At 33.8% G+C, this 14850-nt stretch overlaps 1 protein-coding gene across 2 annotated transcripts; it reads right to left on the minus strand.

Annotated features, from left to right (window-relative positions):
- Nucleotides 1-3948: 3948 nt before the first annotated feature.
- On the minus strand, nucleotides 3949-8474 carry LOC126602162 (protein ELF4-LIKE 3-like). 2 transcript variants are annotated; one of them, XM_050268991.1, is made up of 3 exons: nucleotides 8218-8474; nucleotides 5604-6121; nucleotides 3949-4621 (listed from the first exon to the last, which is right to left on the minus strand). In XM_050268991.1, exon 3 carries the CDS (start codon nucleotides 4549-4551, stop codon nucleotides 4201-4203), a length of 351 nt encoding a protein of 116 aa, XP_050124948.1. In that variant the 5' UTR covers nucleotides 4552-4621; nucleotides 5604-6121; nucleotides 8218-8474; the 3' UTR covers nucleotides 3949-4200. The 2 variants fall into 2 exon arrangements, with proteins under 2 accessions (XP_050124948.1, XP_050124949.1); XM_050268992.1 differs by lacking the exon at nucleotides 5604-6121.
- Nucleotides 8475-14850: the final 6376 nt, after the last annotated feature.

A 14850-nucleotide genomic window follows, 5' to 3' on the forward strand; every position in this document is an offset into this window, starting at 1 on the left:
AACATTGTATTATTGAATCAAAACGTCACATAAAGGTGAACACGTTGCATGTAAATTTTTCTCAGCGTGTGCAAGTCCCTTTGTTCTCAAAATTCAAATCCTTCATTAAAAAAAAAGGAATATTGTTTGTCAAAAAGTAAAATGTTGATATTTTTTAAATCCTTATTCTCAGTATGAACCGTTTGATTAAATTCAACAGTTATATATGCGTCGATGCTTAATAAATATAAATAATCATGAAAACTCGTAAAAAAATACGTCTCATGCACTTTTATGTGACGAACACAACACTATGAAAAAAAAAAGAGAAATGCTAAGAGCACTCCCTCAAAAGTGGGATTCTCTGACGCTTCATGTTTTTTGCATAATATTTTGGAATATTGGCACGGAATTTGACTTAAACTGTGATGTGGTAGAAAATACATGAAGAGTCATACTTTGAGAAAATCCCCTTAACATTTCTCTGAAGGAAAAAAAAAACGAAGTATTTATCCCATAATTAAAATATTAAAGTTGTTCACATGATTTTTGTTAATTTCCAAATTATTTGGGGCTCGATAAATATGTCTACCCACCACCAAAGCTATTTCCTTAGGGATAAAGGAACTAAGTAAGTGGACTAACATCATCATTGTCGGCATTATCATTAGGGCATAAGTAGGTCTTTTCAAGTACGGGGAGTGGATTATTATACTCTGATTACCTAATTTACACTAAATGGGGTAGGATTAAAGGAAAAGCTAAAATCACACAACCTGTTGGTCTAACGATACATAAACTCCACATAATTACAGAAGATCTCATGTTCAACTCAACAACATACAAAAACATACGGCATATATTTATAGTAAGTTCGATATTAAATTGTGAGTTGTGACTCATTGCCACTTGTTAATCGATTTAAAAGAATATAGTAAAGGTTTGCCAATAAGGGCAAAACGAGACATTATGGGCTCCTTTCCAACCTGCAGTTCGCTGGAAATGCAAGGAACCCAACCCAAAAGAGGGAATGGGCAGAAAAGTAGATTCCCACTGCAGGACTGCACATGTTACGTGTAATAGCAATGTTTTATTTGTCTGGCCTGGCTTATTGGGGGACCACTTATCTCATATTCTACTTTTCTGGCCCTTCATGATTACCTTAATTTTTAACAAAGCTATGATATCCACATCTATTTTTTATTTCTCTCATATTTTTTTGATTTTCGACCGTCGAATCGGATAAATTAAAGAAAAATAATTGATGAAAATTAACAAATGATATGTGAGAAGTAAAAAAGAGTGTGTGAATAGCACACCCCTTCAACAATTAACAAACCCTTCTATATTTGTTAATTAATTGTACGGTCATTGTTTAGCAGGATAATTGCGTTAGTTTATATATTAAACTTGATCAAGTGGATTACTAAGCAAAAGTACTTTTTTATTCGCATTGTTGGCCGGCTCGTGACGGTGCGATCAAGATTATTGTGACTAATTATAATTAGCACATGTGATCGTTCTATGTTTAATATTGTTGATAACTTGATTAGCTGTTGTTTTCATTGTTGATGTTTATTCTATGAAGTTTAGTTCGACATGAGACATACCGTGTTTTGGTTACAAGGATTAGTGTGATCTTAGGAAAAATTTAGATGAATCTTTTCTAATAATTCTGGACAATTAAACGAATATCATATAGTAAAGCAACATGAAACTGTGTCAAGTTGAATATAGCAAAATTAGAGCACACAACATAATCTCGATATCTCCCTATTGATGAAGCACTTTAGAATTATTTGGCAAGGTCTATAATGAGGGACTCATTTTCCCATCATTGAAAGTTTATCGTTCTTATACATGAGAATTATACAGTAATATGAACAAAGATACGATCTTTATTGGGAAATGCCCTAATTACATAAGTATAAAATATTTCAATGCCACGCGACATAATACTATATACGAATACAACATGAAGTACGATTAGACTTAACGTATACCGATACGGTCTATATCGAACGCAATCAAGTGAGCGTATACAAAATACGTACCTTAAATTTATTTTTCAGTTAATCTCATCTCTCTATTGAATATTCAAGCTATTTGCAGCAATCACTGGTGTGGGCCCCCACTCTAAAGATCAGGAAATTAGGTTGCAGGATAAATGGGTCCATCGACAGAGACATGTACTCAATGAGAGAAAGAGAAACAGATGCCAAGGAATCATCAACATCAAAATAGTCTTAAAAGGACATTTATTGCTTAAAGGCGATAAAATAATGCAAAGGTAAGGGGATGTATAATATCTATATCAGTATCTCTCATATGACACGCGTCAAATAATAGAAGGTAGATCAACTGGGAGCACGGGCAGATGTACATTGGAAATACGACAGGTTGGGTCGACAACATTAAATGACGTCTCTCGTTATAACTCATCAGATTGTTTCAGCAGATATTTGTCATATTTTTTTACATATGTGTAATATGATTTGATTGGCGACAACAAGCTCACTAAGTTTTTTGTGACATACTTCAGAGAATAATCTGATTTTTTTTTTTTCATAATGTACGCTATGTTTCGATCTAAAATGCTTGTACTTTAATATTGGGACCTCCCAAAGTTCGAATCTTGAATCCGCCATTTATTGAAAATACACACTCGGTTTCAATGCAAAATTTTCCTCATTAGGGGAAATAAGAATAGCGTGTGTATATCTCAATGTCATGTTGGGATTATCTTAAGTCATTCACATATTTCTATTTGTCTTTGTTTTATTATTCAAATATTTTATTTTTTTCGTATAACAGTACGTAATTGATTTGAAATATTAATAACATGACATATTTCATAAAACTATCTATGAGAGTGGGGATAAAACATAAGCATGGAGAAGTTGAGCTCCATCTCCGAAAGAGAGAGGAAGCTTTGGGGCCCTTGTCATGTTGTTGGGAATCACTGTTTATAAATATCTGTTCTTCTCTTGGAACTATAATGCTTTGTTTTAGAGAGTAAGATTCTCTTCTCTTTAATTCTTTCTTATTAAAGCAGTCATGATTAAGTCACGTTATACATTATGTTAACTTCTTTGTAGAAAAAAAAGAAAAGAAGAAGAGAAAAGTAAGATAGAAGGAGAGGAGATTTAGAAGAGGAGAAAATGCTACTCTTGTTTTAAACAACTTGTGAAAAGAACTGTCACTGCAACAAATATGATACAAAATTTAAAAATAAAAGAAAAATGGTCAAAAAAGCTCATCAACTCTTATCTGGAGATTCTGTTCTTGTGGTGGTGTGTGATTGGGAACCAAAAGATTAGTCTAAAAGCTGATTTTTCTTCCAATTATTTCAGAGCATCTTCACACAGATGTATATCATATGCCTGTACAATTATGTACACAAACACTACTTCTCCGCATTCCACAGCTGAAAACAATAGCAAAATCCATACAAATAGCAAAAAGAAGTGTGGGAAAAGCAGTTTTGGCTTCATGGGAAGCAGAAAACTTTGGCAACTCTCTCTCTCTCTCTCCACACTTCAGCCCTTAGTTAAAATCAAGAAGAAAACTTTGAGAAAAAAGGGGAATAAAGGGTTTTTCTTTTTGTGGAAGAATTTGCATCAAAAGTTAATCTTGATCCCTTCATCAAAAAAGGAGATTCATATATTGACACTTACCAAATTTTCAGTCCTTTTGACAAACAACAAAAGTTAAATAAAAGCTTTACAGCTCTTAAGGAATATATCAGCACTCTTTAATTCCCTAAATAATTTGACCCGTGCTTCTCCCTCTGAACCTAAGTTAGTTCGAACTCATGCTGTCATGCAAAGGCTTAAATGTTTTCCACCACTGTAGTAAAAAGCCACTTTGGTGATATATAATTGATTAATTAATTAGAATATCGCTCGGATTAAGAAAAGATGGAAAACACAAGACATAAAAGGTTGATACAGGCAAAGAACTGATGAGTAAAAGGGCAAAAATAAACTTTTATTACCAATTAAGAAGAAACGAAATTACACAAACAAGCTTAACTTTTTTTTCTCTTCAATTAGATCCACAGTTACAAAGACTTACAGTGAAACAGCAATTCTGGGAAATTATTACCTAACAGATACAGCAGAGTTTACAGAATCTAATCAATTTTTCTCCCTTTTTTTCCTACCATCTCAACATGCAAAAGAATTAGGAAGACCAATTATAATCTCTCTCACTCTCTCTCTAAGAAGGCCTAATTCTCTTGTGCCCAGCTTTTCCATCAGACTTCAAAGCCCCACTGGAATCCCCTCCCTCAGAAGAAGTATCCATGGATTTGGTGAATGAGCTTGAGAGATCACCATAAAGATCAACTACTCTCCTGATGTTGTTGTTGAGCTCTCTGATCAGACCCACATTTCTGCTTAAATTGTCAGGAATTTTGGACTCATGGTTGTGATTAATCTCATTTATCAGCACCCTGTTTTGGTCCAAGATATTCTGCACTTGCACAAAGCTCTTCTGAAATGTCTGCAGAACCTTTCCATCAATTTGTGTGCTGCCATTGCCAAGCCCTGAGAATGTGTCACCCTCCATTGATTGAATTAAATTAAATTCTTTTATTTTCTGAGGACTCGGAAAAATTAGGATCAGATCAGAACCAGTCCTGCATAATCAAGAACAAAAGAATGATGATTCAAACAAAGAAACCCCAATAAGAAATATTGGAGAAATATGCTTTTTTTTTTTAATAAAATGAACTGACTTAGTGAAACATTTGGTGCACTATCGGACTAAGAAGCAGGATAAAGAAAATAGTAAAGCCCTCAGTTTGGTGCTTGCTCGCCAGGGACAAAATTGTTGTTCTACATTAATTTATTTTCTATTTTAAGTTCTCAAGCTCAACACAGACACAAGGAAAGAATTCAGATATCAGTCAGACGTACAAATCCAAATGGATAAATTATAGTACTTCTGCAAAATATCAAGAAAGTCCTCGCATAAAAAATGTGAAGGTTCTCATTTTCATCCTTTACAAGCTTTTCGTTGAACTGTTTGATGAAATCCACCTTATTCCGATGAAGGAGAAAGTTAACGGATTTGAGAACAATACCATCATCTACAGAGAGAATCCTAAGAGGAACATGAGTAGGTGCTTTAGTAAAAATCATTAGCATAAGTATGTTTATGTTGATTGAATGCCACTGAAAGCTCCTAACTTTAAGCAATTAATTAACAATTTATGATAAACTCATCAGAAAAAAAAAAAAAAAAAAAAAAACTGTTCAAAGATTCATATCAGCATCAAAATATATGAAGCCGGACTTTCAACCCGAATCACCAAGATTTCAGGAAATCGGCTAAATATCACTGCACAAATGACCCTATCAAATCTAAGAAACGATTGACGAGATGGAAATTTCCGAAATTTGAAGGAAATTAACCAAAATTGAACACAAAAAAAGGGAAACGGAAGACATCCCAAAAACCCAACCCCAATTAGAGTTGTAAATTCCAAATGAAGCAAAACCTAAATTACACAAACTAAGATGGCAGTCCAATCCACCAACCCAGCAAATGGACATTAAGAAATCAAACATTTCAGAGAAATCAATATTATGTAGAAAAAGGAGGCAGAGTCGAGTCACCTCTGACGAGTTATTCAGCTATTCTGAGTCCGTCAAGCATCTCTACCCAACTTCCATTCAACAGATCGGCGTGAAAGACCAGAAAACGTTACCGAATTCAGAATTCAGAAAGCTAGGGCACCCAAATCCAACGCAGAAGCGTTCGTCTTCAGATCACACTCTGACTCCCTCCTTGTATTTCTTTTCCTTTGCTGGGACTCCGATTTCACGACGCGGCAGAAAGCAGCAAACGAAGACCATCGGCAGCGACGCAGGTCCGTCGTCGATCGTCTACATGTTGGACGTCTACGCGGAGGTGCGACAAGGAAGGAGAAGGGAGAGGGCGAAGGTGCGAAGGAGAAGACGACGACGAGGGAGCAGCTGCTGCGGCTGATGTGCGAGGGTGCGTAGGAGAAGGGAGAGGACGTGATTAGAGGGCGGCTTAGCAGTCCTCTGCTTTCCGGGGGTCTCGATCTTAGTGAGTCCCTCCTAATCCCGTTAAATTTGGTCCGACGAATGACCACAAGAGCGTTCGTTTACTGAAAAATCATATTTTTATATTAAAAATTAATCTTAGTATTATTTATTTTTATTTTATTTTATTTTTATCGTTAAAAATTAAAATTTTTAATTTTTTTTTCTTTTTGGAGAAAGAAAAATATATTATCTATAAATAAACAAAACATAAAAAGGGCTTAAATACACACAAAGAACAAAAGAAAAAATGGACCCTAAAACACACAAACAAAGCCTAAAGAAAGCATTAGGATCCAGCACAAACACACCACACAACAAAAGAAACCCTAAATCACAGCTACTGTAGTTGCTCCTCCTGCCGCCAACACTTCCCAACAATTCGAAGCTATCTCCGCCACAAGGACCTGCCATCACACCATCTCGAGTCCCAGAGTTGAGGAAGAAAAAAGTCGCTCCATCCTCCACAAACTACCAAAACGATCGCCACCATAGAACAAAGGAAGCCCACGGGAAGAGAGATCCCACGAACGACAGCGCCAACAAGGATGAACAATGGGAAGAACCAACAAGGGTCAACAAAGGTGATGGTGCAAACACCCGAGCCAAAGCTCTACACACCCTCCCATGGAACAGCGACAAATCGCGGTGAAAACTGGCGAAATCAAAATTAGGATTGATGGAAAGAAAATGGAGCCAAGTGCTGATGTTGGTACGGGGGAAATGACCGAATGAGATGGATGAAACGGGTGAACCTGATTTGAGGCTCGAGATGATGAAAACAGAGTCAAACAAAGTACCAGGAAGGAAACGGGGCTAAGGTTATTACAAAAAACCGCCAGAGAAAGAAAAAGAACAAGACAAAGAAAAATCAAGGGACTGACACCGACCTTGCCATGGCAAGAGCCAACGGTGATGCAAAATATCAAATACAGAGTCACTCATACAGTCGGTGAGAAAGGCTCTCACTAAAGGAGAAAAGTTCCCCTTTTCACTAGTTTTGTTTAAGACTTACTTAACTTTTTCAGCCCAATCCACTAAAAGCTAGCAAACAAACGCACCCTTAATTATAACCTCTTATCTGAACATGCTTTGCACTAATGACCAAAACACGCTAAGAAAATGTAGGATAGTGATTTCTGTATTCTCGTTTTCATCTTCTGCGTTATCTACCTTATCTACCTTGGTTTTGTTCCTTGGTTATACTTTAACGAGTGTCCAGAGACAAAAAAAGAGTGCGAGAACCACTTGCCGGACATAAGCGTACATGAGACAATTTATGTGGAAAAAATATTGACCTCCAAGGGTTCTTTTTCACAGGAGAATCAAATAACAGACATGAGTTTTGCTGTTATTATTATTATTTACTATTATTGTTGTTGCATTATTTATGATGAGATGGGAAAAGGCAGATCCCATTTCCATAAAAAGGAACCTTTTAATATGTACTAAGAAAAAACCCACCTAAGGCTCAGAGTTCCCAAAGAAGAATCTCAAACACCCAAAAATTAAATTAAAAATAAAAAAACTCAAGTCAATGATGCAGAGAAGATGAGGCCATGAGAGGACTACTACTGCACACACAAACAGCATTCTTTGATCCTTACCCACAAAAATACAACAACTAAATTAAATCCGTTAATTCCCAAATAAATAAATTAAATGCCCCAATTGGGTTAAGTTATCAACCAAAATATAAAATTTCCAAATTGGGTTTTTACAAGAAATTGAAAGAAAAAAAAAAGCAGAAACATGGACTAATTGGGAAATCAGAGGCGCATGAAAATTTGCAGTTGAAGAAGAATAAAAACTCCAGAAGTGGAAAACAATACTAAATAAACTAAGAAAAAGAATAATGCCTTTAATAAATAATTATAAAATTGCAAACACCAACAATACAAATATCTTCACAATCCAAATTTTGGGAAGAACCAAAAACTCCAAAAATCCAACAACGAAGATTAGAACTTTGGATGAAAAACAAGAACCCGATATGGTCAATGTGTTTGCAGAAGAAAATTGAACAAAACCCATAAATTCAATATACAAAAAAAAAAACACATATAATTCAGCTAAAAAAAGAAAAGAGACATCCTTTTCTGTTTTTTTTATTCAATCCGGTTTTCCAAATACTCAAAATAAAATATTATAAAATTCGTACCTTGGAAATCTGGAACATTAGTCTGCGAAAAGACAGAGATTGAATGAAAGAGGAGGAAGACGACGACGGAATCCGAGAAAACGTTGCAAAAGATCGGCGATTGAATCGAATCTCCGAAACAGAAAGAGAGGAGAAGAGAACAGAACACAACACCTCTGAATTCTGAAAAATTGAGAGAGAGAGAGAGAGAGAGAGAGAGAGAGAGAGAGAGTATATGTAGATTTGACAGTCACGCTCGGACCCCCTCTCAGTGTGCAAATATTTTAGCTCCCTTAATATATTGTTAATTGTCGTATAATAGTATAAAATCCATATCCACCTGTTATTTTCTAATTTTTTTTATTTTTTATTTATTTTATTTTTTATTTATTTTATTTTGGATTCAGTTTGGGATTTGCTTGTGTGTTTCCTCATATCCTAATTATGGTTTGTTTATTGGTCATGTTGGTGGTGATTGATGATGCAATTAATCTGCAATTGCTGCCGGAATTGAGGTATTTTTGCGATTTGAGCACATTGCTGACCGCATCTCTGTTATAGTTGTTTAATTAACTATAATAAAATCGTTTAACTTACTCACCACATCTCTAATATAACTGTTTAATTCATTGACCACATCTATATAGACTGTAATAGAGTTGTTGGCACTCATCTCTCTGCATCACTTGAATCACTTTGTTGTACACAACCAAATGTTGCATGCAAGTTTCTCGCTCGATAAAGTCTCATTACTCTTTTTAGGCGATTGTCACTAGGTAATCTTTCTTTAATTTCTCTGCAACGTGTATAACCACATTTTTCTCATTTGATACGCAACCACTTCATAATTTCTTGTAAAGTCACGGTTATTGAATCTTGTTTAATTAATAATAGTCGCCTTTTAACACCCCACCCACCCCTTATTTGGTAATTTCATGTGAATAAAAGATATGAATCGTTAACATGTAAGACATGTGTAAAATTTATCTCTAATGCAGTCTATCGACTCGTCTATGTAATAATGATTAAACTTTTAGAATTTAAGAATCAACTTTTTCTAGAGTCTAAGGCAATATTAGTTTTGTGTGGATTTACATACGAGATCTATATGATAGGTACATGAAAAATCTCTTAGGTGTCGGTTTACATATGTTTTCGCTTGAAAGGACTTTTGGTTTTGTGTATGAATTAGATCCATAATTTTTAGGATGTTTTCTTTCATCTTAAAACACAATTTCCTTTCAATTTAACATATTGCACATAGTGTAATGTAATATTTACCATCTCATTCATAATGTGATGCATTTGGTACTGAAAGAGAAAAGTACACATCAACCTTACTTTAAAAGACTAAGAAAGTCAACAAAGTTATCTTTTCACTTCACGCCTCTATTTATTTATTTTATTTATTTTTTTAACAAACAAATTGGTATTTCATTAATCATCTCAAACAATACACAAGTGCCAATTGGATACAAAGATAATACCAAAGAGACTAAATTTGCAAACAAAATCATATGTCATCAATAAGAAATAAACTTGTTAACACTTAAGTAATAATCCAACCATCAACAACAATATTATTTACTTTACTTAATTTAGTTTAAAAATTTAGTCTCCATAGCATTACCTAATATACAATTAATATTAGGAAAACTAATGAAAATGACTTGAAAACTTTGAGTTTTAACGATAAAGACAAAATAAAGGGTAAAGTGAATAGTAATAGGTTTGACTTTTTAGTGTAAAAATATGGTTTTTAATTAAAGTGAACAGTACCGTGGGTTTTTCATTAAAACTCCTATTAATATTTGATATATTTCAATTCTTTATGTCATCGATGTTGTTGTGATCAAACCCAACACTTAATAATAAGTGGTTAAGCTGGGCCAACAATTGTCGTGTTAGTGATGAACAATATTAGACCTAAAAAGTTTATCAGGTATAACCACATTAGTTAGGTTATGTATGTTCTTCTTATGCGCTCGAGTTTATATTCTTTTGAAAATGTCGTAATTATTTTTTGTAAAATTATGAATCTAAGGAAAATTATGAGTTTGGATTTTATGCTTATTAAAAAGATATAAAAGTCCTACAATCGTAATTACGGAAACCCATGTCCCAACTCTCAATTTTGTTTCGATTGTCCCCTTCGAAAATTAATAAATGAAGATAAAACTATGGTATTAGACTATAAAGTCACTTCTAAAACGCTGCCAATCAGGTGAAGACGCGTATCCTGGGAGGCTCGGGAGATCGGCAAGTTTGGTTCCAAACCTAACCAGGTTCCCCAGCCTGCTGATTTGCTGCTGCTCTTCCTGCTGCAATTCTCTCAACCAATCAAAGTGGGGTGGACCCACGCTCTAACACCATGCTTCGGCAGAGGAAATTGTAACAATGGTGTATCAATTTTAACTAATTGTAGTAATGCTCTCTTAATTAAAAATTCATGATTATTGTTATCTTAACTCATCAAAACATGCAGCTTTAGTTATTTTCCTCAACTCCGTAAGACTTCCGTTCAAATGAGTCACATGCACGCACGTGAGGCTGAAATGAAGGAGCAAAAATGGAAAACTAAATGAGAAAAATTGTAGCAATAACTTAACTCAACTGGAGTCATTACTTCAATTTTCTCGACGCTTGTAATATAAATAGGGGTATGCTATTTACACACTCATTTTTACTTTCTACACACTCTCTTATTTGCAATCATCGGATCGACTGCATTAAATAATATCAAATGACATAAATTAAGAAGGAATGTGTGAAAAGTAAAAAGAGTTGGATAACACATCTCTATAAATAATAATTTTTTTTTTGGTTGAAGAATAAGAAAAAAAAAGGGAATCCAAAAGGGACCCGGCTTCTCTGCCCTCCCACTTTCCATACACTCTCATATTCTCCTATTTTGTGCGGTCACGGTTAAACCACGTCAACATTTTATATTGATTTTTTTTATAAAGATAATAAGACAAAAAACAATAGTAATATAAAATGTTAACATGATTTAACCGTGATCGCACAAATAAAAAGGGATGAAATGTATAAGAAGCGGGAGGGCAGAGATACCAGGTCCATCCAAAAGATGTGTATCTTGTGGACACGCCAGTCAAGTATAATCTCTTGTTTTTTCCTATGTGTGACGGAGCCTACACACCACTTTCAAAATCTATTATTATGTTATTTTGTCTATGTAAAAATCGAATAAGGGATTTGTATCAAACATGGTTTTGACGACAATAAAGGTGTTTGTACAACTAATTTATCTCTGTTCACTTTAACGAAAAATCATATTTTTACACTAAAAAGTTAATTCCGGTACTATTTACTGTACCCTTACTTTGTCTTTATCATAAAATTCAAAATTTTCAAACCATTTTAATTAGTTTTCTCTTTTTTTAGTAGTGTTTAAGAGTAAATTCTTTGTAATCATTTATTTATTTCTATTAATCTTTCTGCACGAGCTAACGCACATGCACGAAGTCTTTTCTTAATCGCTGTCATTATGCGCTCCTAAGTATGTGATCTTAAGTAAAATTGTATTGCATTTTAAACATTTAGTCATTTACATATGTTATAATCGGTATGCCAATGAAATAAAGCATTAGAGATGGCCATCTTACTTGAATTATACAATTAAATTACTCTGCACTTGAAATAAAGCACTCAGTCATTACTTCTGCACCTGTAAAAAAAAAAAACAAATATAAAAGAATACGCATATGAATAAAATTAGACATCTATAAATTTTTATCATGCTGACAATATGAATTATAGTGTTTTTCGTATTATTTAAAATCCACATCATCATCCAAGTCATTTAATGTTTAAAAATATCTGCATCACTCTTAGTCAAGACCGTTGGATGTTGTAAGGTCTAAAGACTATAAAGGAGTGTAAAAATGTTTGTCAAAATCTGTCCCTTGATCCTATCTCAATATATATATATATATATATATTTTGAAGTTTAACGATCCGAACCGTTTATTTTATAAGTCTTGATTCATAGATCATCCTTGTAAAAATTCAATTCAATCTGAAATCATTTGCCTATTTAATTATCACGATGAAATTTCAATGTTTTTCTTAAAACAAAGTGTTCGTCAATTTGTTTGAACTTAATTAGATGCCTCAAAATATTTATAATTTGGCTAATATTTTCTAAAGATGATATATGAGGTGCAACTTGAAAAATAAACGATTCGGACCGTTAAAGTTCGATGTAGTGTGGACTCCACAACTAATCCCATTTTTTATAAAAAAGAAAAAGAATCATTTCCCTTAAAGACCTCCTATATACATATATATACGTACATACAAATCCAATGATCCTTGGATTTGGATACATTTTCCATATTAACAAGTCCCACGATCTATTGGTTGCAACTTAGCACGTAGCATTTGTTCTATACATACAAGTAATTCATTACCTAATAATGTCTATTATATGTAAACAACACTTTGATAGTTAGGAAGTAGGAACTAGATATGATCCCATCCAAACTTCAAATCATGTTCATGACGGCATACATTTTGTAATTTAGCATGAATAATGATAGGATAATTAGAGTTTAATCCAATTGCCAGCCAGATTCTCATATTATTAATCACATAAAAAAAACCATACGGACCACGTTAATTAAACTATGATTAGTACTAACCTAGGAGCACTTTAACAAGTACACTACATTATTGGGCATGGTCGTTTTCACAAGTTGATCATAAACAAATAAACAACGAGCCCATTTGGCTTTGGCTTTTTTAAGATTACTTTTTTTGTGGTTTTTTGGGAAATAAATAGAGAGAAAATAGTTGAGTACTGATCCGTGCACCATAAGCTCAGTGAGTCATTCTTAATCAGTATTTAAAACTCCAACGATTTCAATGATTATATGTAATCTCTGAAAAAATTTTAGTTATGACGGGAATACAAGTGGTACATCACGTGTTTTAATAAGAGTGGTGAGAAATTTTAATTTTTATTAACTTTTTAGCACACATATTCCACAATTTATTTAATAACACATAATGTATTATTCCGTATACTGATTACATTGAAAAATCTCTTGTAATCTCTACTGTTGGTTTTCTAAATAGGAGACAATCTGAAGGCAAACGTTTCAGTCTCCACCAAACAAGCCAACTTTCCTTTTTTATAATGGGAATGGTGTTGGCGTCTTGTGCTGGGGAATCTTGAGATTGCTTTTTCTTTCTCGAGTTCTCTTCTTAATTTCGGATCTTACTGGAACGAGTTTTATGTAAGATTATACTGTTACGAAGGTTTATTAAACTCTTATATACGAGATCTAATTATTTTCCTAAATCACTCACTTGTAATCTTATGGGAGAAAAACTGCTCAATTTCAAATAAAAAGATAGGTGTGCAAGAGATAAAAAAAAATGGTGTGGATAAACTGTCTTATATAAAAATAATTTTCTTCTCTAACTCTCCATTATTTTCTTTCTGTTTCTTGAGTTTGAAGATGAATAAACAGTGGTGCTTCTCATCTTAACGTCAATAAATACAAACATGCTTTGCATTATAATATAAGAGCATTTTCTCTCACCATCATAGCTATATTGTATGTTCACCTTTCATCTAATTATCTGTCATATGTCTTTTTATCTAACTTAACCAATTGAAAGGATATGTGATAGTTAATTAGATGTATGATGAGCATACATCATAATTTACGGTAGACTCGGTAGTGGGTAAAAATGCATTCTTGAAATTCTTCTCAACCATACTCGGCCATATCTGATTGTATAATAATGTGTATTAACCCATGCTCACCCGTCGGTACATTAGTTGCCCAATTCCAACCCAGCAACCCACCAAGCCGTCATGGGAAGGTGATTTGGACTTGGGAGTTTTGGAAGGGGAATATGTGGAGGATGCCGATGAGTCCCATATGAAAAATGCAGGCACATGGGAAATGCCGAAATGGCTTCGAAACATTATTGAATGGGAGGGGGAATTTGCAAATTTGCAACGCCAAATCCCAAACGCTATGGAGGGTTTGTAGGAGTGACTTCATCACTTGACCCAACTCAAGCCTTGTCGTTTTTGTCGCACCTTTGTTTATTTATTTCTTTTTTCAAATCTAACATACTACCATATATTTTGCCACTTAGTAGTATGATCTAATGATATTCATCTTTACTTGTAAGTGAGAGGTTTTAAGTTCAACTCGTCAAGGATGAATTTTAACCACATTATTGATAACCTATTGTGAGGCTAAACTTATCTCACCTCCCTTTTAATGTAGATAATATCGTTTAATAAAAAATAAAATAAAAATCCTACCATACATTTTAGGTATTTGATCACTTTTTAGACTTTGCTCTCCATAATCCAATAAACATACTTTGGTCTTTTCTATTGTATACACACTAAACTCATAACCTTACTAGGCCTACATGACATTATCATATTTTTATGTGACTTTTTCTCCTTTAAAACTTGCAAAATATCTGGTCACCAATGAAATCTTATCCCTATCTGTACTTGTGTGTATATAACTTTTTTTAAATATATGGATGCTTTAGATTTTGGCCCTTACAACTCATTATTTCTGAATAAAAACTCATCTATCTTTAAAGATCCAGTTTAAGCCCAAATTTAAAACTTGCAAACATATGGGAACACTA

The sequence above is a fragment of the Malus sylvestris genome, chromosome 15, assembly GCF_916048215.2.
Source record: "Malus sylvestris chromosome 15, drMalSylv7.2, whole genome shotgun sequence".
Lineage (NCBI taxonomy): Eukaryota > Viridiplantae > Streptophyta > Magnoliopsida > Rosales > Rosaceae > Malus > Malus sylvestris.

Bases quoted from the DNA above. Each gene is read 5' to 3' on its own strand.
- LOC126602162 (XM_050268992.1), bottom strand. From the start codon at position 4,551: ATGGAGGGTGACACATTCTCAGGGCTTGGCAATGGCAGCACACAAATT.